The 26,918-nt window shown below is 37.7% G+C and overlaps 1 protein-coding gene across 1 annotated transcript in view; it reads right to left on the bottom strand.

Annotated features, from left to right (window-relative positions):
* The window catches only part of FOCAD (focadhesin), a 139,216-nt gene that overhangs the window by 94,267 nt on the left and 18,031 nt on the right, over positions 1–26,918 (bottom strand). The window contains exons 6-13 of the mRNA XM_034410513.3: positions 26,613–26,714; positions 24,710–24,914; positions 23,658–23,864; positions 21,681–21,768; positions 18,365–18,561; positions 16,905–17,162; positions 4,336–4,440; positions 1,346–1,447 (exon numbers count right to left, since the gene is read on the bottom strand). Of these exons, the coding sequence (XP_034266404.2) occupies positions 1,346–1,447; positions 4,336–4,440; positions 16,905–17,162; positions 18,365–18,561; positions 21,681–21,768; positions 23,658–23,864; positions 24,710–24,914; positions 26,613–26,714 (1,264 nt within the window). The remainder of the gene's footprint in view (positions 1–1,345; positions 1,448–4,335; positions 4,441–16,904; positions 17,163–18,364; positions 18,562–21,680; positions 21,769–23,657; positions 23,865–24,709; positions 24,915–26,612; positions 26,715–26,918) is intronic.

Genomic DNA, 26,918 nt, shown 5'->3' with positions numbered 1-26,918 from the left:
GTGAGAGAGAGAGAGAGAGAGAGAGAGAGAGAGAGAGAGAGAGAGAGAGAGAGAGAGAGAGAGAGAGAGAGATCTTCCAAGATCCCCAAACCATATGATATCTTGATAATTATACTAGAGCTCTCACAAGATTTCATGCACCGATCTCAAGTATTTGACAAAATTTGGAACAATTTTTAAAAATGCAGGGAAAGGACATAAAGTAGCACTTCTGAAATTTTTCCAAGTTTTTTTTTACCAGCAGCTCCTATAGGAGGCCTCTGATTTTTCTTCCATTTAACAGAGTGAGAACATGTGTGTGTGTATAAACTCTCATCCCATGTGTCTGCATGTATTTATATGTACTGGTGTATTTGTACAAACAGGCACCGTGAAGTATTGAGCAAGCAAGGCAAACTACTGCAGACTCTGCTCTGCTCTGAGTCCTGTGATCAAGACATGGCATTTAAAATGGAAGGTAGACAGAATTTTGATGTACAGGTAGCCCTCGACTTACAACCACAATTCAGCCCAAAATTTCTGTTGCTAAGCAAATCAAGTCAATTTTGCCCCATTTTACAACCTTTTTAAAAACAGTTGTTAAGTGAATCATCCAATCGTTAAGCGAATCTGGCTTCCCTCATTGACTTTAATTGGCAGAAAGCATTGGGAAGGTTATATATGGTGATCACATGACCTCGGGACAGTGCAACTGTCATAAATACGTACCAGTTGCTGCAACGGTCGTAAATGTGAAAAACAATCATAAGTTGCTTTTTTCAATACTGTTATAACTTTGAATGGTTCGTAAATGATGGTTGTAAGTTGAGGACTACCTGTATTGCCCAGTATTTTTCCCATCAAAAGAGGAAACGTTTCTGGAAGCTTTTGCACTATGGTGCTCAGACAGATCCCAGGCATTTTTTTAAAAAAAAAAATATTTTGCCAGCTTCTTCCCATATCAAATGTGATTTTGTCCCACAATCAATTCTGTTCAGTTTTTTTAAACTACCCACTGTTAGAGAGGATCTTAGGCCCCTTGATATCATTTTTTCCAACCCTCCAATTTGGATTAAAATGGATGAAAAAAGAGGGTGCATACCTGAAAAAATTACTGATCCCTGTACACAATATTTTAACTAATTTTCAAGTAAGAGCTTATATTATGGAAGGATAACCTGCAGTTTATATGTAGCCCTCCAAAACTCCCAGCATGTATATCAATTACTTAAATAAAAATATGTTTTCAAGAAAAGATTGTATTTGCATCTCTTCAAGTTTATAACAGTACGGCTTGCTGCAGCAATGAATGACACTGTTAAGCATTTTTTGTCAAACTGAAAATTAATAGTTTGCAAAGCTTTACCTGTTTTTCCCATAAACATGTCATCAGACGTAATGTAACAGCTTGAAGTTTTGGCGTGTTTCCTAACACCTGCAGCACACGTAAAATCTGTGCAACACAGACCTAGAAGACATTTTTTTTGTAAATGCAATTTCTTATATATTCATTTATCATGTAAAATAAATCGAGAGAGATTAATTTTGTACTAACTCCAGACCCACTGATGTGCTCTCCTTGTTTAAGACATCAATCAGAAAGTAATTTTTAATTTGACTGATTGCACAATTTAGTATTACCAGTAGACAAAGCAGAGAGCAGAGTTGTAAAAATTGGAGGTATGGCCAACAATCCCACATTAGCTTTATTTAAAAACTATAATCTGCACTTTAATTGGAGGATAAGAGTAAACATGGTGTTTATAGTTCAACTGAATTAATATACTTGATACTGGATAAATTAATTTGTGGAAACTTTACAACAATATTTTTAGAAATTTATGCAAATGAACCATTAAAAGGTTATTCTGATGAATATAAATAACTAGCTGGATGCCCGTGCTTTGCTACAAAACTATGTGCTCAGGCTTGATAAATTGATACTTTCAGCCTGAAACTTAATGTAGAATGTGTAAGACCATAGCATCAGAGTGTGTTAATATAATGCAACTGGCAGTTGGAACAGTGGGGGAAGGGGAGTAGAATGTCCCAGCCCGCAGGATCCATCGATATTCATCTGGCTAGCATCCTATCAGTGTGTGAGAGTTGAGGGGTGTTTGGAAACTCAAACAGTATTTGCTGTGTGAGCAAGAAGGAGACAGGAAGGAGGCTGGGCGTGGCTTAGCTCAACTGTTCTGTAGTAAAGCTGCTTGCTGCTGTGAAAGTAAAACTGAAAGTGAAACTCCTCTGCTTGTGTTTTGCATTAGGAATAGATTTCTTTTCAGGTGGCGAGGGAGAGTACAACTCCTTAGCATCAGAGCGTGTTTAATAATAATATAGGAAATACTAATGCTCTGATGGTCATTTTGAAAAATCCTTTCTTAGTGAGCACCTAGAAGCCAAGAGGAACATATGTGGCAAATTTCAAGTTTGTAGGCTTTACAGTTCTGGAGTTTTCATGATATATAGATGATACATTCTTAATTTAAGAACATATGACTTCAGTGACTGTATTCATTGTACACACTGGGATTATCTTAAATCACTCAGAGATGTGAACTGAAAGTATGAATTATTGAATAAGATACTACTTATTACTGAGTGTTATATCCTACCTTTCTTTCAAGAACTCAATGCAATACACATAACATACTCCCTTCCAATATTTCCTCGTTTGTAAAGTAAGTTGTGCTGAGAGACAGAGACTAATTCTGTCACTCCCCAAATGCTTATGTGGAGACTGGAACTTTTATCTCCCTAGTCTTTGTTTAATACCTCTACTATTACATCAAAGTGCTCTCAAGACAGCTATAATTAACATATTATAATATGAGTCCTTCGGGAGTAGGGCGCTATACAAATTAAATAAAATAATAATAATAATAATAATAATAATAATAATAATAATAATAATATTTAGAGCAATGGTGGCGCAGTGATTAGAATGCAGTACTGCAAGCTAATTCACTGCTCACTCCAAGAATTTGATTCTGAGTGGATCAAGGGTTTCCATTCTTTCAAGGTCAGTAAAATGAGGACCTGGGGATGTTGGGGGCAAGAGCCTTGGTAGTACAGTGGTCTAAGGCACCCTGTTATTAAGCTGGTTATTAAGACCAGCTGCCTGCAATTACTGCAGGTTCGAATCTCGCCAAGGCTCAAGGTTGACTCAGCCTTCCATCCTTTCTAAGGTAGGTAAATTGAGGACCCAGTTGTGGGGTCAATAAGCTGACTTTGTATAAATATACAAAAGGATGAAGGCTATTGCTGAGCACATTGTAAGCCGCCCTGAGTCTCCAGAGAAGGGCGGCATATAAATCAAAATTAAAATAAAATAAAATAAATAAAATAAATATGCTGACTCTATAAGCTGCTTAAAGAGGGCTGTTAAAACACTATGAAGTGGTATATAAGTCTAAGTGCTAGTGCTATTTAAATAATAATTCTTTTCCATCCATATTTAGTATTTTGAATGAGCATACAGTTGTTATTTGAACTTGTATTCATTTGATGTATTTATTTGGTTTTTGCCTTTCATTATTAAAGATAAATACTTAATTATACTAAGCTGAACCTGCCAATTTAATCAACAGCTGGCTTGTTGTCAGGCCCAAGAAATCAGGAATCAAAGGTATTCAAATGAGTACAAGTTTATTCCATGCTAGCTCTCTATAAGAATCTGAACTACTAATGATCAATGCAAGTTGGCAGTAAGTAACAATCAATGGAATTCAAGATGAGCTAGGCTTAGAACTCTTGTGGGGGTATGAAGGGACTTGAGACTGATGTTCCATTTACCCCCATTCTCTGGTTCAGTCTGGTTATCTGTTACAGTTGTCTGTATTTTGATAAATTACAAGGTGACAACCCTATTACTACTTTCTTCTTTATTATTTCCTACCTGCCAACATTTGAATTCTTCCCCCATTCACTGGTTCCTGTGTATAACTGTTTTAAAATCTATTTATAAAGCACATTTTCTTCACCTTCTTCCATGCCACTAGAATAACATTTCATACCTTTACATGGTACCTACTTATAAGGAATCACTCACAATGTATATAGCCATAATTGTCTTGAGCCATGTAATTGCACATTCCAAGAATTACTATGGCAGTATAGAAATAAATCACCAAAATATCCTCCTAGGCCAACAATCAGGACAATTATAGTTAACATTTTAAATGTGTACAATCAGAACTGTGTATAAGATTCAGGCATAGCAATCTTAGTCCCAATGTTACAGCTTTCAACATTATTATCACAAGTATCAAAGATCCTATGGAAAATAACCATGGCATTGAAAGTAATTGTACCTCATGTAAATAATATGAGAAGAAGTTATATTTTCATGCAAACCTTATGAACTCCCAAAGCAGGTAAGGTATACAAGATGTCCCGGCAGAGTGTGGCTTCCAGTGGTCTTCCCAATTTAAACATCAGAACTGGAATCAGATTTGGCACCTAAACATAAAAGCAACCAACCTAAAACTAGCATATTATATTACTTATAAATACTAATACAGACAAATAGAAGCTTTTCTTTTGTGCTAACTTTCCCTAATTTCAGAACAGAATCAGGGTTGAGACAAACAACCAAAGGAAATAATAAGCTATTGTGAAATATTGCACTTTATGTTGCAAAATAAAAAAAATGGACTGTTTACAACTGACGTTTGACAATGAAGCAAAAGCAACAAGTATAGAATCTAGAAAGTATCTGTATATTATGGCAATTTATATTTTAATATGTTAAACATATAACAGGCCTCAGTTTCACACATTCCTCTTGCAGTCTGCCTTCCAATATGTCTGAGAGAATTTGCAGGTTTGTGCACTTCTATTTTTGCGAAATACAGCCTTCTCTGTTATCTACAAGATTTATAATATCTACAATTACTTCTAAAAACATTAGTTGTTCAAAACGTACCAGAATTAGTTAAACATTTAACATTTGTTAATCTGGATAACAAAACTATCATTAAAGGGAATGTTTCAAACTGTTTTCCTATAGGAAGAAAGAAGGAATAAGGATGGTTCATTCTTGCCGTAATAAACTATCACAGTTCCATGAGCATTCATACCCTCCAGCAGTTCAATAATAGCGCTCCTCAACTATTTCCTCTTTTATGAATTGGATTATATTAATTAAAAGGGATGTGCAGTGGTGCTTCAGATTGAAAGGGAAAAGGTGCCTTGGCATATGAGCTGGTGTCTATTAATACCTGCTGGGAATGCCTTAAACCAATTAAATCTTTACCCAGGATCATACTGTAGCTGAAGACAACCATTGAATTCTATGAAAAAAAATGCTTTTACATTAAAGAGCTGATTATTAAAGTCTCTCAGACAGGAATTTATGCACCAGTCTAAATCTTTCAGTTCCATTATTTTTTTAAAAAAAATAATAATTAAAAATTAGCATTTTCCCCATTTATAATTTTTCTGCATATGCCAAGCTTGAAATACAGTATTCTCTTTTTAAAAAAAATAATGCAATTGTTTCTAAAGTACATCTCTGAACAAGCTACAGAAATCATGACATGCACAACATCTGGAGTTGTTTCCGACCCTTTTAATAATAATAATAATGCCACTTCAGGACAAGGAGAAGAAATGAAAAGATGGGGAAGAGAGGAAGGGGGGGGGTCTGGGAGTCCACAACACTGTAGTTTGCTCTTCATATATATTGTGTGGGAAGATTCTCCCCGCTCCCCACTTTTCAACTTCTGGCCAATTTGGACCATTTTTGAACTTTCTTTCCTTGAGTTTTCCTACCATGCCAAATTTAACCCTATTTTGTTTAATTTTCAAAAAGTTATCCTGCACGCCATTGACTTGGAAAGAATCAAATGTAGCAACCTTCAGCGTATCTAATTTGTATTGAATTCGAAACATAGAATATTTGGTTGATTTTGAACCAATTTTTGAACTTGAAATGCTCAGAACTAGCAAATTCAAGTCATTGCTGCCTGGCAGTGATCAACTCAATATACCATATTTTTCAGAGTATAAGACACACCTTTTTCCCCCCTAAAAGGGGGCGAAAATTTAGGTGCGTCTTATACACCAAATGTAGCCCCGCCCACCCACTGGCGCCACCCTTTGGCCTCTGCCTCGCAGCAGTTACCGCCTTGCAAGCAAACAGCAAGAAAAAACAGCTCCTTTCAGCTTCAGCACAACCTAATTAGCACAAGTTAATTGGATCAGCCTCCTGACTCTCAGCTGATTTGTTCTCAGCTGTTTTGCACAGGGCTCTGCTGCTTGCTGCAAAGAGGTAAATTGCTGGAGCAGATTTTTATTCCTTGTGCTAATCAAGATATGTTGAAAACGAAAATGAAAGTAAAGCAGGCTGTTTGCTGCAATGAGGCAAAATTGCTCAGAGGCAGAGGGAGATTTCTTTTTCTTCTTTTCCTCACCAAAGAAGGTAGGTGCGTCTTATACTCTGGTGTGTCTTATACTCCGAAAAATACGGTACTTAACTACTCTCATACCTGTAATGCAGGCCTGTCAAACTGGCGGCCTGCGAGATGCATACGGCCCATACAGGCCACGCCCACCTGGCTCCACAAAGGCAAAAAACATCATAGCCTGCAATGCAATCGGGTTTGACAACCCTGCTGTAATGTGTCACTGATGACTTAAGTTATTCTTGATTTGCAATTTGAAAGAGTAGGCTACACAGAGAAACGGAGGGAAGCCCCCCTCCGCCACCAAAAATGGATAGATTGATCAAAGAAGTTATCAATTTGTGCCATAGACCAAAAAAACATGGTTATGAAGATTAGCAGGTGAATAATTGGGACCTCAACCTAGGATTAGGGTTTTTCTTTTCTTTTCTTTGTCCCAACACTTGTATGTTTTAGGTTTTTTCCCCGCTGAATCTCATTCTGAATCTTGCTCATAGACACAAACAGACACACTGATCTGGTTTGTGAATATGTACCCTAGGAAAATAAAGTGGAGATGACTTGGCTCGTTGACAGAGAAAAAGAAAAGGAAATTTAAAATTTGTTCTTATAACATGAATGTATTTCACTGGAGCAAAAAAACTGAATGTCCTTGGAAGACAGACTTAGACATATTCTTGTAATGAGGTTTTTGGCAGGTTACTTGTCTTTCATTTCCTTCTGTCTGTTTTCTAAAAAAGGGCATTTTGAGATTGACCCATTCCCATTGCTTGCTATTTTGTAAATCCTGTCATGTCCATCATTTTGTGATAAGTTTAAAAATCCACCAAGCCCTCAAAATTAAGATGAGCCCCAAAGTTGAGTATCCCCAAAGATACTCAAAATGCCGCCAGTATTTGATCAAGTTGTGTTTTCAACAGGATTTATTTCAACTGTGCCAAAGGTTAGTTACATTTGTACACTTTGCTGGAACTGGAAATAAATTAAGCATCTTTAGTTTCTAAACTAGTTTCTTAGGCTACAATATTCTTTGCAAATAAATTATTATATGACTTAATTCCCATTTCTATACCTTACATCTAAAATTTACATTAAATGGGACAGTTTGAATAAAGACTAAGAGAGTTATTGTTGCTAAAATAATTTCTGTTAAAAACTAAATAGTAAATATGTCTAATAATACTTTTGTAGCTATTTACATACTTACATTACATTTTGTACTCAAATTTAATACTCAAGTATTCTTAGTATCCTTGGTATTTTAAACCATCAGATTCAATGACATCCTCTTCATGCAATAACATAATAAAATAATAATGCTATAAAAGGGAGTACATTTTAATACAAATTTCCTCATTTTAACTAAAATGTCATATCTATTATAATTTTTACATACCAGCAAGATATAATTAAATCAACAGCAGTGTGGTTTTGAAAGCAATGCACGTTTCAGAAAAAAAATAATAAATTTCACAGCGCTATCATCCATATGGTGGAGAAAAACAAAAATTATCAAATTCAAACAAAATCTTAGGAGTGGTGGATCAGCATCAAACAAAAAAAAAAAAGCATACACCGAAATGCAGGAAAAATGTATCCATCCCGAAGGTTTGCAAGTTAGTTGAATCAGGTTTTACAGATAACCTCATCCTATTTTATCTTACTGGAGCCAGCAGATTGTAGGTGCCTAATCAGGGCAGGACAAAGCTGGAATTTATTAGGCTAAATAAAGCACAGTCCAGGTGCAGAAGAGTAGTTCACCAAAATAAGCCTTGGTAGAAGCAGTCCTGAACTTCTCACAAATCCATATTGTTTTTATTTGCCAGAAAAGGAGGTTTCTTTGAACAATTTTTATGGAACTTTTCTTTTTCCCTGTAGTGCATCTTTAATCACATTAGCAGCTTACTGTGATGTACACAACTTTCCTTTGAACTCAGATGATAATAACTTGAAATTAGCATAACTTCAGAAACAGGAACTAAGCATTCAAAAACCATATGGCTCCAAAGCCATTAGGCTATTCCTATAATTTTCAATTGTACGAGAATTAACAGTTACTTCCAACTGAAAAAAAATCATTAGAGATATGTTAATATATTTAAATTTAGTAGCTAGAACAGTGGGGCTGTACAATGAGCCAGAACACAGTTATATGTTAACACACAGTTAACCTATGGCTATCACGAAGTGTTGTATCTTATGATGACCTATCTCCTCCCATTCATGACTATAACCATGTTGCTTGTATTTTTACATTTATATTGTTCTGTTTGTTTCCTAGTATGATTTGATTGCTTATTAGTAACCTATGACTATCACTAAGGATTGTATCTTATGATTCTTGATGAATGTATTTTTTTCTTTTACTTCCTTTTCTGTATACTGAGAGTATATGAACCAAAGACAAATTCCTTGTGTGTCCAATCACACTTGGCCAATAAAGAATTCTGTTCTGTTCTGTCCTGTCCTGTCCTGTTCTATTCTATTGTTGATTGGTTGGAGAGTGCTGGCTCCCGCATGAAGGCAATCTACGCTGTGATTGGTTACTATGGGTCTGGGGGGGGGAGTTTCCCTTTTCCCCCGCCTTTTTTCTTTGGTGTGCTCTGTGATTTACCTCATGATGTAGTGATGCACCTGACTATCTTGTTTGCTGTATATATAGATATAAATAGAGAAGCCAGATTGTTGGGGGCAATATGCTGAATCTGTAAACCACTTAGAAAGGGCTGTAAAGCACTGTGAAGCAGTGCATAAGTCTAAGTGCTATTGCTATGTGTAAAACTATAAGTTCGTGTCAGCATCTCTGACTTCATTTGCACCCCAGCTACACAATTCTCTGTCAAGATCTAAGTAAGGATATCCTCGAAAAGCATTCAAATTAGAAATGCCTCTCTGGGACCTAATACACAGAGAGAATTAAACTGATAGTGGGGATATACTGATAATTATACATGTATTTGTAAAGCAGCTAGCAATGTTATGCCAATATCCACTTTATAAATTATGTTAAGATCATAAACCAATGGTTTCTGATGCTTTGTTGTACTATACTAGGTTTTTTAAAATCCAACAAAAGCTACCTCTTAACTTCTGGCATAAAGAAAGGGAGGCTATGTCCTTACCAATGCTAAATGAGCATTTACTCTTCAACCTTTTTTCCCCTAAGAGTTCTTTCCACCCCCTTCTTCATTGCTTTGCACTGCCTATGAACACACTCAGAAAGCTATTGAATGTGTTGCTTAGCAATGCAGCATTTTCAACCCCTCACCATCTCCAAAGATTCAGCAGCTAGGCCAACCCTCTCCATTAGATGCCTGACAAAGAGTTAGCGGATTCATCCCTCCCTTTTTCTTTCTTTCTTCAGACAATAAACTGTGGTTTAAAAACAAAATCTCAGTCAAGCCGGTCATGCAAACAGACTTACAGGCTGCTCTTAAAATTATTAGCCAGGATCAAAATATGATCTTTCACAAATAGAATTTCTACCCATGTTTATATTCTGACAGCAAGTCAGTCTTCATTTAGATACACAGCAATTACCTTGCAAAAGAAAAAAAGGAGGAGGGGAGGGGAGAGGAGAGGAGAGGGGAAGGGAAGGGAAGGGAAGGGAAGGGAAGGGAAGGGAAGGGAAAGCAAAGCCATCTGATGATATAGGAGAATATTTATAATACAATATAATATAATATATTACTACCTAATAGTAGTACTATTAGTACTAACAAATGAACCAACAACTTTTATAAATCTGTGATAGAGAGTGATAGTTGTAGCAGATGGGCATATATTATATATTGTACCCTGTTTCCCCCAAAATAAGACATCCCCTGATAATAAGCCCAATTGGGCTTTTGAGCGCATGGCAATAAGGCCAAGCACTTATTTCAGGATTCAAAAAAATATAAGAAAGGATCTTATTTTCGGGAAAACACGGTAGCATCCTTCATATTTTTTTCTTTTAATTTTTGATGGATAAGATTTGGGAAAAAACATTCTTTGTAAAACAAAGTTTTTGGATTCACAACTACATACATCTTCTTTTGAAAAAAAAAGAAGTTCTTAGAGAAATGAAAATCCCAGCCACAACTATTGTTTTAAAATAGTTTGCACAGAAACTGTCTAACAAATGAGGGACAGGGGGATGTCAATATTCTATCTGGAAATCATGAGTGTTTATTGTGTAGATAGTAAGGCAGCAAGACACAAAATAATGTCATGGAAAAAAATAAGGAAGGAACTAATTGGGAGAAGGAGCAGACTGAAGTTGAGGGCCCGGAGAAGGCATTGTCTCCAGGCCTCAACGTTGGCAATGCAACTTAAAATTGCTGCCATTTTAAGGATACAGGACACAAACTGTTGTAACTCAAACGTAAGAACAATGCTATTATTCTCCTAATAGCATCACCTTCACTACAATATCATTTCTGCTATAAATTCATACAAAGCGTATGAGATTTAATTTTCTACCATGTTCTTCAGGCAGTAAATTTGATTAATATATATATATCTGTCACATTTCAGAATTTTGAAACTGTATAAAAGTTACCGTTATTTCATCTTTTGCAATCTGCAAACCAGTCTCTTTGTACCTGGACAGTGCTTTTAATTTTGTATTTTATTTTAATCTGATGTGTTTTGATTATTCTATACTGTATAATGCCATAATTTCACACTACTCATATGTTCCTTTATAATGATCAGTATATTCCATTTGTAATGTAATTTCTAATTATTCAAAGACAAAAATCATTTTTGCACACATGCACACGCACGCACGCACGCACACATACACCCTAGTTCCCAAACTGAGAATGTGAAATGCCATTTTTTCTTAAAATCAAATTTCATTTATTCTTTCATTTGATTGGTTCTTGGTCTTCCACTTGAGTCCAAAATAATATAGAAGAGAACTATCTTCATATGAATTTCCCAGAAGGCTGTCGTTTACAACTAAATATTTTACTGCTGCAGTTTAGCTAGACCATAAAAGGGTGAATATCCCCCAGGGACTCATAATCCACTAATAATGGTAATAGATCTTGTATTACAATGCACAAATGACCTCTCAGTCAAACGATTTAATTTTTTATTCTTGCAGCATGGTTGGATTCACACACAACATAATAATAGTGTTTTTGACACAATGAGTCCATTCAACCCATTAGGAAAGCAGCATTAAACTCTTTTGCCAACAAAACAAATCAGTATGACTTCTGCGGTGATTTTCCACATTCAAAATAGCATCATACTCATCTAAGAATTCTTGAACTTCCCAATTGTTCCAAATCATTCTCTGCCTAATAAGAAGCATTGGAAGCAGATAGAAGTGTTAAATAGCTCCTCTATGGAGTAAGTATACAGATCTCCTTTGCTCAACCTTGTATCAGGCTGCAATTGTTATAAGGCCCATATTGGCTATTTTGCACAGTATGCAAATGACCTCAACAGAAATCAGTGACAGATGTCCCTATAAGCATATACAGCATTCATGTGGCAAGCAGGCTACATATTTCAGCCCAGAGCAGATTCTTTATGATCTTAGGTGAACAGCATAGGCTTACCAATTGATCTCTTCAATAGAAAATAAGAAAACAAAATAAAGTATATAAAACCTGCCAAAGAGTATTTGTTTCGCACTGCCTTTTTTAAAAAGTAGTTTTATTTTTCTCTAAAAATAAATACTGAAATACTTGCAGGACCCAATTTAGATTCTTTCTGAAGAGGGAGATCACTGCATTTCTCTATTTAGTCATAATCTAACAATCAACTTGTGCTGACCCAAACCAATGCCTCATTTGAGGAACATGTGCCTTTAAATGTCCAGATACTGTGCAAGTTAAGAAATGGCAGCTTTATATGCCTATTCCCCTCTTTGATCTTATCAGCTGTCCCTGGTATATTGAGCTAAGCAGGATTCCTGCAAAAAAGGGATCAAGGAAAAGTGTGCTAAGCTACAACTTTTCTACTTCTTTCTTTTTAAATATTAAGAAGTACTGGATAAGCCATTCAATTAGGAGTCAGTGTTAGTCAACACCCGACGTGTAGTACTGTAAGCTACAAAAGCTATTGTAGCTACAAGCTAAAGCAACTACAATTGGCCATGAATAGAAAGCTTATGGAACAACATGCCTCTTTTAAAATCCATTTGGATAAGTCAATTAGCAAGCTTTCAGCAAGGTCTTGTTCTTTAGAAAGAAAAACATTATCTACATGATGACACTATGAAATTCATGCTCCCCTCCTCTGACTGCAAGGGTTTGAACTGGTGTAAAGATCAGACACTGACTGTAAAAATAAAAGAATGCTCCATAAATAAATAGAATGGAATATGTTTATGTGACCTTTGATACAACATGTTCAAGATACTTTTGTGCCAAGAAGCAGAAATCTGTCAGAGCATAATTTTTGGCGGAGGGGCTTGGTTGATGGAAAGATTCTAAAGGCAGACTTAGAGAATTGCATCATATTGCTATACAGTTGCTTTTACATAAACTACGGAAAGTGAAAGCATTAAAAGTTGTAGGTTGCAAATTAGAGGTAGTCCTTACTTACCGTATTTTTCGGAGTATAAGACGCACCTGAGTATAAAACACACCTTAGTTTTTGGGGAGGAAAATAAGAAAAAAGCTAATTGGCAGGTGGATCGGCCTCCCGGAATACCCTAATCAGGTGTTCCCAGAGGTGAATTTTAGCAACAGGTTCCTTGGTTGTGAGCTCTGTGCCTTGCTTTCTTTTCCTTTTTTTTCTGTCTTTGAAACTTTTGAAACTCTGTTTCAGAAATTTTTTTTCCTGCCTCTGAAAGCCTCCGAAACAGAGCTTCAGAAAAAAAGCCTCTGAAGCTCTGTTTGGGGGCTTCTTTTCTGAAGCTCTGTTTGGTGGCTTCTTTTCTGAAGCTCTCTTTGGGGGCTTCTTTTCTGAAGCTTCGTTTCTGATGCTTTTTTCAGCCTCTGCAACCTCCGTTTGAGAAGCTGGGCGGGGCTACATTCAGAATATAAGACGCACCCAGATTTTCACCCTCTTTTTTTGGGGTGGGGGAGGTGCATCTTATACTCTGAAAAATACGGTAATAGAATTGGGACCAGCAACTCTGTCACTAAACAACACAAAGTGTGATATCACATGACTGCACCAACTTAGAATTTCTAGGACTTCTGGTTTCCATCGTTAAGCAAATCCTATTTAGTTAAATGCAATGTCACATGGTTACCATTTGTAGCTTTCTACCCAGCTTCCTCACTGATATGCCTATTGGAAACTGACCACGAAGGGCACAAATGGCAGTCACATAACCATGGGATGCTGCAAAATCATAATTGCAAGTTGGTCGCTTAAATCATGAACATACTGTATATGACTGCGGGACGCTGTGACCGCCACAACTACAAAGACTAATTGTAAGTCCCACTTCTTCATTGCTGTCGTAACTTCAAATGTTCACGGAACAAGTGATTGTTAAATGAAGACTACCTGCATTTGGAAGAAAGCATTTGAATTTTTAACCAAAATAAAAAGCCAATTAACTATAGCTTCCATCCACATAGTAGAACAGGATCCAAAGACAGCTTAAACAAGGCATTGTTAATATTTGAGGGGATGCAGAGGCACTCAATAACTCACAGGTATTAGTTGTTAATTCAAAAGAATATTTGGGCACCTAAGGAGCCATGTCTTCCCAATGGGACTAGTCTGCACCACTCACACCACAGAAGAGGCCTGCTCTGGATCACATCTGCTAAGGAGTTCCAGCAGGTGGGTTGAAGAAGAGTCTTTTCCGCTGTAGCCCCATCCCTGTGGAACTTCTACCACTGGAGGTAAGAACTGTTCCCATTCTTTTGGCCTGGGACCCCAAGGAGGAGGCTGACAGGATAAGAAGACCTCATCCCAGTCTTCTCCATCTCTTGGTTCTGGTTTCATTATAGTTTTATAATCATAATCTATTTAGTTTAAATATTTTAATATGTTAATTTTTTTTACTTATTTTATAACTTAAAACTTTTATAACTTTAAAACTTTTATAACTTATTAATTTAATTAATAAATAAAACTATCTCAAAAAGAAAAGTTACTCTTTTCCTACTTCACAGTTGCAGCACACACATATCTTTGAGGTCCTATCAAAATGCCTTAGGAGCATTCACAACAATCTTAAATAGTAAATGATAAATTAAGATCAATGTTTTTCGCAACTTCTATTACATTTTTCCTGTTTAGAATGCCTAATTTATTAAAATATTATGCAAACATCAAACAAGAACAGACCTCTGCAATTTGATCCCATAGATGAAAATAAAATTGTAGAGATTTAAGCAAAATATCTCAATTCCAAATGTAAATAATTTATAGCAAAACAGATAGCTATCATATTGCCTATGTACATTGCAAAAACTTGGTTTCAATATTTTTGTTAATAATATTTCATGTTTATTTGATCACTGTTTTGCAGATTACAATGCTTTCAAAAATGTTACATCTGCCTTAAGCTTTCTTCACGATTTTAGCACATAAACTCTAAATAAATTAGTCTGCTATAATTCTGATTTATAATCAATTATTTTCCAATGTACTAAAACATATCGTGACCCACATGTAAAAAAAAAAAAAAACTACACAAAAGCCGAGCATCTTCTGCTAATAATAAACTTAACCATAAACCTCCCAACAAGCCAAATACCCAAAGATCTAAAAATGCTTTTCTCTAGCACTCAATGTGGTTGATCTAGGGTTAACCCATATCCTCATCCATAACTATGCAAATAATTTACAGCAGACTGCCATTGGCAACAGCCTCTGTGGTTCTAACCTTCTTCCGTTTCTCTATTCTATACTAAACAAAAAAAAAATTTTTTTTAATCAGCAGAAAATCTTGAACAAAGGCAATTCAGGCCATTTGAGGTTGAAACGAAATTCCCAAGCTCCCCATTTCTTGTAAAGTAGTTCCCATTTATCTGTTCTGAATTAATGCGATAAAAGCATCCTGAACAAAAACCATCCACAGACAGCTGTTCCCACAGAGAGCTGCAAACTGTAAAGCAGAATTCCTCTCTTATCATTAAGTCTTTTTTTGCATTTTGAATGCATGGTTTTTTTTTTTTTAAAAAAAAAACAAGACACCCAAGGAAATTAAATACAGTGGATCAGCTGTAGTATATCCACAACATGAGATTTTCTCCCACTATTTTATTGTTAACCTTTGCAATTCTATGGATTTTATGATATTTAAACAGGCATTTAATAGGTACTGTTCTGCATGTTTTAATAATTTTACAGAAATAAATATAGTATTTGAATCAGGGGTGGGTTGCCCCCCGTTTGCACCGGTTCTATAGAACCAGTAGTAAAACCGGCGGGAGGCTCTGCCCACTGATCCTGACGTCATGAAAATGCTTCTGAGCATGCGCAGAAGAGCGTGTGTGAGCAAAGCGAGCATTGTGAACCGGTAGTAAAGGTAAGTAGAATCCACCCCTGATTTGAATGTACCCCAAAGTGTTTAATGTTAATAGAATACAATTACTGACTGCTTCATAGTTATTAATGAATTGCATTCTTTATTCTTCCAAAGCTTACAGTATTTCTCATAATTCAATGGTTTAGCTCTCTTTGTATTTTAACATTATATCACCCTACTTAATGCTTCCAATATACCCAAGGTTAATAGAAAATAGAAAAGTCCATGAGTATTTTCATATATGTGTAGATTAGCCTGTTAAGAGCCTCTATAGATGAAATTAATAATCACTAACTTCACATCTGATTATCTGCTGCTTTTGTTATTCAAATATATTTAAAAACAAACATTTTTAAAAGCTGAAATTTTTTTTGGGATAATGGTTCAAAGTATCTTTTCTGCCAGGACACACATGAATACAGGTTATTCTCAGTTAACTTTCAGCTAAATATTCACTTAGTGTTTGTTCAGCGTTTAAAGTTAAGTGGTAAACATACAGTATGTACCCTGGCACCCAAAGTTACAGCCAGTGCAGAGCCCCTGAAGTCATGTGATCAAAATTTAGGCACTTGGCAGCCCACTGCACTTACAATTGTAGAAGTGGTCATTCAATTCCTCACTTGCCTTTCTCCACCCATATCTCCCCTGCCAGCCTCAATGCCCTATGCTAGGTCAACCCTGTCAATTGAGGCCTTCCAAAGTCTTGTAATAAGATCATACATGAAGACTTCCAAAGCCTCGCAAGAAGGCCACACACAACTTGGAACATACAACCTTAGGAAAAAGGCCTGCAGCCTCATTGGGGTGGGCGAGTCAGCTGGGGCTTTGCACTGGGGCATTTGGCCATGGTGTGGAACCTGAGGGATCACTCCTTAGTAGTAGTGACACTGGCAAACTCAGGGCTGAAATAAGTCGTCTGGCAACTCGCTGAAACTGCTACTATGCAGGGCAGCATAGGCAGGTGAGGGGAGTTCAAGAGGAAGCAGTCTTAAAAAGGCTCGGGATTGGGAGGGATCAAGCCAGGAATGGCTTGGATCAGGGTGGGTCCTTGCCTAAAGACCGGAGATGAATCTTACCTGAGATGAATCCACCTTTGCAATTTCTACAGCAGCATCCAGCACACTATGAAGATTATCCCCATTCTCTTGAATGAGGAGATAAGCTACCAGGAGAACAACATGGACAGAGACTTGTGTTGCAATAGGAAGCATTGATTTAATAGAAGACAACCAGTCAAGCATGGCGCTCTTGTCTCTCAAAAGCCAAAGGAGTTGCCAAGTGACATGCAATGAACCATAGGTACTATTTATGGGGAAGTAGTGCTCCCAAGAGACCTGTGGGAAATGAAAAAGGCCTATTATAACAATGAAACTGCTTTCTTCATGATGCCAAAGATGAATATATATATATTTAATTTGATTTATATGCCGTCCTTCTCCGGAGGCTCAGGGCGGCTTACAATGTGTTAAGCAATAGCCTTCATACTTTTGTATATTTATACAAAGTCAGCTTATTGCCCCCACAAACTGGGTCCTCAATTTACCCACCTTAGAAAAGATGGAAGGCTGAGTCGACCTTGAGCCTGGGGAGAATTGAACTCGCAATAATTGTGGGCAGCTGGATGTTAAATGCTGCCTTTTTAAGAGGCATTAGCCTCCTATGCCACTCAGGCTCTTTTTTATTCAACTTTCAAAAATATATTAAAACCACAATTCCCATAACTCGCAGCCTGTATGGACAAAGAGAATACTGGTTGGGAATTGTGGAAATATTGAACCCACACATCTGAACAGTCCCAAGTTGGGGAAAGTTGGCCAGTGCAAAGAACAATTACATTATCTTATTGCTGTTAAAAGAGGCTTTTTCATTCAAATAAATCACCAACATCACTAATGTCAATTATGGCTTCCTCTTTTAAACTAAACCTACAATTATACTTATATTACGTACCCTCTTAAACTTCCCAAATGTCAATCACTATAAAGGAAGCGCTAGAGTTCTGTTACTAACGAGCATGCTTAAAAGCCCCAAACAATTATGAATTATTGACATGCTAAAATTAGCTGGAGCTCCTTAACATACAAAGGGATTCTTGGCTCCTCTTTAAGGAGATTCTTCAAAGAAGCATCCCATTGCCACTCCAAGTGGACCTAAACATTTCCGGCTCTTAAGGCATATCATACATGACTATATCAATATAGGCTTAATATGAGGAAGGGGACATGTTTTGGAAGCTCTCCAACCCATTCAGATGAACTGCTGGACTAACCCCCGAGGAAACTTGATTTAGCCCTGGATGGACTCGTTTTATTTGGGACTTATTTATTCTACTTGCCAATTAAATCCCCCATTTTGTATGAATTACAGGTAATCCTCAAGTTATGAATGTAATGGGGCCAATTACATTTGTAACTCGAGGATTCATAGGAGTGAATCACGTAACTTGAACTTGACTGCTCCCTGCTTTCGCCCACGCATTTGCTAATCAAATGTGCAAGCACAGCTGGAAAACTTAAAGTAATCATGAAAACTTTACCAAGTGCTGCTCCTTCAGCTCTTCCTGCTGTACAATCTCTAGAAGATTAATGGCTAATTGCTGCCTAGTCGTGCTTTCATTCTCCTCAGTCATGTTGTCCTGAACAGCAGTAGATAATATTTGCAATGCAGGCATCACTAAGATGACAGCCATCAATGGAGTCATCTTGATTTCTGAACCTGACAGAAGCTTGATGGCTATAAAAACAAGAGAACATTTGTATTAAGAATTTTACAACTCAGAACCATCTAATACAATACTGAAAAGTAGCAGATACAATCTCCCTTTAGAACAGAAGGGTATTCAAAAACATGCAACATTCAACATCCTATTGTTAGTTGCAAAATTGTGTCCGACCCATCGCGACCCCATGGACAACATTCTTCCAGGCCTTCCTGTCCTCTACCATCCTCTGGAGTCCATTTAAGCTCATGCCTACTGATTCAGTGACTCCATCCAGCCACCTTGTTTTCTGTCGTCCCGTTCTTCTTTTGCCCTCAATCTTTCCCAGCATTAAGCTCTTCTCCAGTGAGACCTTCCTTCTCATTAGGTGGCCAAAGTATTTGAGTTTCATCTTTAGGATCTGGCCTTCTAAAGAGCAGTCAGGATGATCTCCTCTAGGACTGACCAGTTTGATCGCTTTGCAGTCCAAGGCACTCGCAGTGGTGGGTTGCCCCCGGTTCGGACTGGTTCGCAAGAACCAGTAGTAAAACCGGTGGGAGGCCCTGCCCACTGCCCTGGATGTTGCCATTGGCAATCTGCACATGCGCAGAAAAAAGGCGCATGCACTTGCTTCGCTATCCTGTTGCGAACTGGTAGTAAAGGTAAGTAGAACCACCCCTGGACTTGCAGGAGTCTTCTCCAATACCATAGTTCAAAGGCCTTAATTCTTTGAAGCTCAGCCTTTCTTATGGTCCAACTTTCACAGCCAAACATTGCAACTGAGAAAACCATAGCCTTGACTATACACACTTTTGTTGGCAGGGCGATGTCTCTGCTTTTTAGTATGCTATCTAGATTTGCCATAGCTTTCCTCCCCAGGAGCAAGCGTCTTTTAATTTCTTGCCTGCAGTGCCCATCTGCGGTGATCTTGGAGCCCAGGAAGATAAAATCTGACACTACCCCCATTTCTTCCCCATCTATTTGCCAGGAATTGAGAGGGCCGGATGCCATGATCTTAGTTTTCTTAATGTTGAGTTTTAAGCCAACTTTTGCACTCTCCTTCTTCACCCGCATCAAGAGGCTCTTTAGTTCCCCTGCACTTTCTGCCATTAAAGTGGTGTCATCTGCATATCTGAGGTTGTTGATATTTCTCCCAGCAATCTTAATTCCAACTTTTGATTCATCTAGCCCCGCTTTTCTCATGATATGCTCTGCATATAAGTTAAATAGGCAGGGAGATAGCCTTGCCAGACTCCTTTCCCAATTTTGAACCAATCAGTGGTTCTGTGTTCAGTTCTCACTGTTGCTTCTTGACCCGCATATTAGGGAGTCATAATAAAGTGGATGCATTGACATGTACATTCAAAGTTCCTTCAGTAGACAAATACCCTTTAATTCTGACATAATTTTACAATTCTGTCTCATTCAGGGAATCTCAACTCCCACAGTAATAAATGTAAATTTATTATGGAATCAATGTAGAAGTAGGAATCTGAGATTCCTGAGTCAAATGGTGACAAACTGAGTTTATGACTTTGATAGCTTCCAAGGACAAGGGACCAAGAAAGCTCAGAGTTCAAATGTGGAGTTCTTGGTGCTCTCTGAGCTTGGCTGTTTTTTTGTTTTCTTCATTAAGTTTCTTCATTGGTGGTTTTCTTCATTACCCAAACTAGATAGCAACATCAGTGCACACTAGTTTGGATAATGAAACATCTTCAAGAAAACAACCAAACTCAAAGAGCATCAAAGACCCCTCAAGGACGAGGTAGTATTTCAGCATATTTTCATTGCATTTAGTAAATAGTTCTAATTTTTAAATGGAAAACCCTTTATCTTGCTTCATTTATCAACACCTAGTACCTGTAAGCTAACCACAAAAATATAATAAATAAGAATTGGACCATTCTTTCCAGGGAAAGCAATTTCTTAAGTGAGCTGTAGAACAGAAAGCTTTAGCTTCTCCTACATTTATTCCTCACCCACAAGAGTAAGATAAAGTAACTGGGGGGGGGGGAGGGAACTATGTTGAGTTGTTTACTGTCCTACTGCTATGAAGTTTTTAAGATGTACACTTTGGGATCACATCCAGCATTTATCTTAGCTAGTGGGATTTTTGGAATAAAATACAAAGGAGATAATGATTTCTCCAGATCAGACTCCACAAACAGTTCAGAAGCAGATGTTATTCAGAAAAGCCCACTGGGCAGGAAATCAAAAAGAAATTAATTCTTTTTTTACTTTTTCCAGCAATTTGTCACAGATGCTCCAGAGAAGTTTATTGTGTTGAGATCATTTGAAGAAATGTAGTAGCAGCTTTTTTAATGTTCAGAGTTTTTCTTCTTACATTTTCAGAGGGAGCTGAAGCACTTTGGATTAGAGCCAACAGTTGGGAAGAGGAAAAGTCCCCATACTCTTATTTCAGTACATCTTATCTGGAAATCTATTAATATTTTCTTTTTTCAGATTTCTCATTTTTTTTCTTTTACTTCTTTAACAGTCTTTATTTGTATTTCATTATGATTTTATTAAATACTAATGGAAAAATGTTGACAGTGACTCTGGTATGTGGATTATATAAATTATTAATCTGATTGTCCATCCTTTACAATCTGGTTTCATCAATGGATGAAAACCCTTGAATAATATTGGATTGCTAATTGATACCTTAAATATACATTAGAAAAATCAAATCAGCATGATGTCTAACTGGAAACAGAGGAAATTTCTAGAGTATTTTTTGGCTGATAAATAAGACAAATGTCTTTTTTTCATTAAATGGATAAACATTTTATTCTAATTTTGACTAGGATTGTTGTAAATGAAATTAGTTTCTTATCTATCTAGGTATTTCATGGAACTCATAAGTAAAGTTCTGTATTTCCTCTTACTTAATTTGATATTTAAATTACTGACCTGTTCTCAGGTAACTGAAGGACATTCTGGGCATAAAAATAGCTAAAAAAATATATGTTTATGACATATAATCTACTAATCTTTATGAATAACAAATTCAATCTACTATAGTTGCCAACAAGAGCAACAAAGTGATACTTCCTGATAATCTGAAATTATTAAGAAAATGCTCCCTCCCAGAAAGCTAAATAAGGCAAGTTATTTTTCAGGGAATTATTGCAATTTTACAATGAAGTCTTACCTAGATTTAAAATAGGCTTTTGCTGACTAGCTGGAATCTGCAGCAGGAGCACACCTAATCCAATGATGGTCATCTGAAATGGAAAACCCTGAAGAACCAAGATACACAATCACGTCTGATTTTCTTTCCAAGTATAACATACAACCCAGCCTATGGAAATAAACACCCTAAGCAAATTTTACACTCTTGGTTTTTTTAAAAAAATCAAATGAGGCATATTTCTTCAGCCTTAATATGTAAAATAAATAACTCTTAAATTCCTTCTGACTTTACTTGGTGCTGGTAACATAGCTACTTCCCATGTTTCCATTTCCTCAGCAGCAGGTAACAGTGTCATAACATAAGAGCCAGTGACTGACTCTGACTCCTCTCAAGAGAGTTAATGAATACTAACTGGTGTTTAAACATATTGCTTGAATAAGTGTATATATACATGAAAAACACCAGCCAGATTTCCCTTCTCTGGTCTTGGACTGCAACAACAGCTTTCTTTGAGCCCCATTACACAAGAAAAAACAAAGCCAAAAAGTCTATGTTCAGAGAAGGTACACACACACACACACACACACACACACACACACACACACACATTTATATAGTAGCATAGCTACTTTATACTGTTCCATTTTATAAGGTTAGAGTAATCTCTACACATAGGTGCTCACTTGTCAAAAAGACTAATTTTCTTTGAAAATCAGCTTTTACAAATAATGAATCCTTGATTTGTAAACTAGTGAATCCTATAATTCTCTGCATTACTAAAAATGTATCTGTATCCAACAGGAACAAAGACAGTAAGACCCAGATTTATTTCCTGGCATCATCACACAGAAAATAGAAAAAAATGCTACCTGAAACACTATAGCTAGACAATGACTGGCTTCACTCTTTGTGTTAAGCCAATGACATGATTTGTTTGTATATTCTGTTTTTGCATGTATTTTTATAAATTATGATTTGTAACACAATGCTTTTCTTGTGCCTGCATAACGCTGCCTCTGCCTCTCAGCAATTTGCCTCCTTGCAGCAAACAGCCTGGTCAGCTTCAGCACAGCCTGATTTAGCAACTGATTCTTGGCCTCCCAGAATACTGACGATTAGCTGTTCCAGGCTGTGGGGATCGCAGCCGCCTATCGCCGCCTGCGTGCCCCCCATTTTTGGCCTCCACGCCCCCCCCTTTTTGGCCTGTTCCAGGCCGCCTACCGCCACTGAACAGGATGCATGGAGGCCTAGCTTCTCCATTTATTTTGCTTGTGGGAAACTTGAAAGTTACTAAGGACAGTACAGATAAGAAATTATGTGCAGGATGCACAGGAAGTGCTGCATAGGTCAACAAAGGCAGATTGGGTAATGGGGGGTCAGGAAGGGAGTACATATATTAGAAATACTTTGCAGGTAGGGAAGGGCGGGTGGGTCAGCAATGTGAGTCAGGAAAGGTGCATGAGGGTGGATGAGAGAGGTACCACATAGCTTAGGCAAGGTGCATGGAGGGACAGCACAGGTTGAGAAGGATGCCTTGGGGTCCACAATGGTATGCACAGGTCAAGAAGTGTTCATGGGCATGTGCAAAAAATGCCATGTAATCAGGAAAGGCACTAAGCAATAAAGAACTTTCCCAAATTTTATTGTCTCAGGTGTTATGGCTCCTGGATTTGGGACACATTCTGTAAGTTAGTCCATTTGAGGTACATTGGTACAAAAATTGTTGACCTAGGATGCAGAGTTTTGTCTAGCTAAAAGTTGTAAAAATGAGTTTTAATAATATATAGATGCTGAGAAAGTTTACATGATGATTTACATTTTTCTACAATAAATCTAATTCTCAACAACTCTTGTGTCCTTAAATATCTGTGATGCCTGTTTCCAGCCCAGGTTACTAACAAAAGCCTCACAACTAAGTGCCAAAAGTTAAGGGCCACCACTCAAATTAGGTATGAATACATATTTAAAAGTTAATTTATTCCCCAGAGAGCATACCTCTTTCAGAAGCTCAACATTTTCCTCCATTAAGCGAATTAAAGATGAACATTCCCCTGTGGTCTGCAGGCTAACCTCACAGAAAATCAGAAGCTGCAGACAAAGATGACATAATTGTGTCTTCCAAAAACTAGGGTAACGCAGCAGACTCCGAAATAATCCCTCCAGAAAAAGCAATACTTCCGTTATCTGTAGAGAGTCTTTTACCTATGGAAAAAGAAGAAACAAGACTGCATCATACATGCAAAGGCTCAGCACTGAGAACCACATAAAGTGTTGACAGATACTGTATGTATAAATGAAGAATTTGCATAGAGAGAGATATTGTGTTCATAGTATGTCAGTTTATCTGGAATAGGTAATCTAAGATCCCACCTCTATATGCATTCTAGAAACACCTCCCTGATATTGTGCTGATGATACTTAGTTGCACATCTCTATCTCCAACTGCCAAGTAATACTGTCAAGGTGCTTTCCCAATGACTGGAATCCATCTGGGCAATGGTGGAATGCAAACTTTTTTACTACCAGTTCTGTGGGCGTGGCTTGGTGGGCGTGGTGTGGCTTGGTGGGTGTGGCAGGGGAAGATACTACAAAATCCCCATTCCCTCCCCACTCCTGGGGGAAGGATATTGCAAAATCTCCATTCCCACCCCACTCTGGGGCCAGCCAGAGGTGGTATTTGCCAGTTCTCCGAACTACTCAAAATTTCTGTTACCGGTTCTCCAGAACCTGCTGAATTTCACCCCTGCATCTGGGCCTGAGAGGGATAAACTTCAGATCAACCTTGACAAGACCAAATGGCTATGGGTCTCAGGGTCCCTTGTATGCAGTGATCTTTGAATGGGGTAACTCTCCTACAGGCAGAATTAGTGTACAATCTGAGGTTTCCCTTAGACTCAGAATTCCTGTTCAAGAAGGCTGCAGGAAGGAATGTGTTGAGCCATCACACTTCCTTGTCCACATACGTATGTTAAAAGAAATTTAGGAAAAATGGAAAGTAAATAAATAAAATAATGTACACTGAGAGGTTAGCATCGGAGAAGGTTTACCTGATAATACGGGACTAGGTCACAAAACAATTGAAGGAGATGGCATTCAAGGTCAGGGGGCTCCTCTTTGTTCAAAGGCCCATATGGCTGAAGCAAGACTCTAAGCAGGCTCATCCGTAATTCTGCATGTTCCCGCAACTGGTAAGGTTCACAATATAGGTACCTTAGAAATGGCCTCATTATATTGATACATACACGTTCTGCCCTGAAATTGTAAGAAATAATTTTAAGAAACCACAAGACATTTATCAGATCAATGTTATCATAGATTGCTTCTTTTGGTATACAATAAAAAGTCAACTATAAAGAAACTGGAAAAATACAAAAAAAATGTAATTAATTTCTATACCCTCAAGGTTTAAAACATGTAAACCAACAAATGCAACCAAAGAGAAGCAAATAAAACACTGCTACTTCAAGTTGGAAAGAGCTGAATTAAAGCGTCTTCTAGAACAGGGGTCACCAACCTTTCAGACCTCAGGGACCACTAAATTCATAATTTTAAATCCCGTGGACAACTAATATGATCTGCTTAATGACTGGCTGAGTGGGGATGGCTAGATGGTCATGTGACTGGGTGGGCATGGCCAACTTGATGTCACTCATGTCGAGGAGCGCCTCGCCGGCCTCTACTCACCCCTCCCCTCCCAGCCACTCCTCGCCTGCCTGCCCAGGCTCCTTAGGGCCCCAACAAGAAGCAGTTGTTGGAGCTAAGCAGCCACCATGAGAAAGAGTTGGCAAAACAGCTGGCTCAGTTCAAATTGGATCTGACCAAAAAGGAGCTCAGCAGAAGCACCTCACTGAGGACTACGAGCATGGGTTTTGCAAGCAGAGGGAAAATCTGCAGGAGTGCAAGGCCAGGTACTGGTGCCTGGAGGCTCAGTGGGCTGAGATGGTCACCCAGTTCCAGGCCATGATATAGTCCCACTGGAACAAGGCCCTCCAGCTCTTTGCTACCAGCAGCGCTTCCTTCCAGCCTTCGCCCAAAGCCCCGCACCAGGAAGCTGAAACAGACCCCAAGTTGGAATTTCTGCCCCCCTCCGACCCACACAAAAAGACCCCAAAGGGAAGATTCTCTGCAGTAACACAAGCGTTCATTGCAAGTATCTGGCCCAGGGGCCATAGTTTGAGGACCCCTGATTTAGTGCAATATAAAAAATGCAAATAATTTTTCTGCGGGCCATCAAAATTTTCTCGCGGACGACCAGTGGTCCACGGGCCACCGGTTGGTGACCGTTGTTCTCAATACACAGCAATTGTTGATTCCTAATCAGAGAAAAGATTAGAAAGAATGAGAAACAAAACAGGTGACAATCTGCAAATTGCTGTACAATCTGCAAGACCTTGTCCAATACCTTAGTATTTTCATGGGTATATATTAAATAAAGGATCATAGCAGACAATCAAGCCCAAGTGTTCAGAAGTTCATATACTACCTGAAACATGAATCAGCCTAGGTATCCAATATAATTTGTGAAACAGTGAAGAAACAAGTGGTATTTTAACCACATGTTAATATGATATCATGATTATTGGCAGAATACTACACTTTGCTGAACTAGTGGCACAGTTAATGTACAGTATTGCAGGCAAACTCTGCCCACAGCCTGGGGTTCGATCCTGAAAAGGGCTCAAAGTTAACTCAGCCTTCCATCCTTCTGAGATCAGAAAAATGAGGATCCAGATTGTTGGGGGTAATATGCAAATAATACTTACATTTTAAACTGACCAGAAATACTGTAAAGCACTATGGCGTTTTAAACCTAAAATTATATGCTATTGTAACTGTTATCACTCTATTACTCAGCAGCAAAAATCCTGTATTGTTAAAGCCTGAATTCACATAAGAATCTAGAGGCCAACTGTGTCATCAGCTATTTATGCAATTATTTTATTTTCCTACCCTTTTGGACATTGCTGGAAAAATGTGGTCATATGTTGAAGAAGGAATGGCCAGCAATCAGGTCTGTTTTCAAGTATGATAATTAGAGGGTGAGGAGAGTTTCTGGGAGAAAACAAAAACGAGGAGAAATGCATTAAAAATAAAATTTGCAAATCTGATTATCCTAAAAATAAGCACAACCATAAATACAGTATTTTAAGAAAATACAGAATTGCCCATGAGATATGCTTTGTTAATAGAAGAAGAGTACATGTTCATGGATACAGAATGAAAGCTCTATTTATAGACAATACATTAGTAAACTCT

Source organism: Pantherophis guttatus, chromosome 2 (genome assembly GCF_059756535.1).
Source record: "Pantherophis guttatus breed Tessera chromosome 2, ASM5975653v1, whole genome shotgun sequence".
NCBI classification, from domain to species: domain Eukaryota; kingdom Metazoa; phylum Chordata; class Lepidosauria; order Squamata; family Colubridae; genus Pantherophis; species Pantherophis guttatus.
The sequence above is the reverse complement of the archived record's forward strand: the minus strand, read 5'-3'. Positions and strand labels throughout refer to the sequence as shown.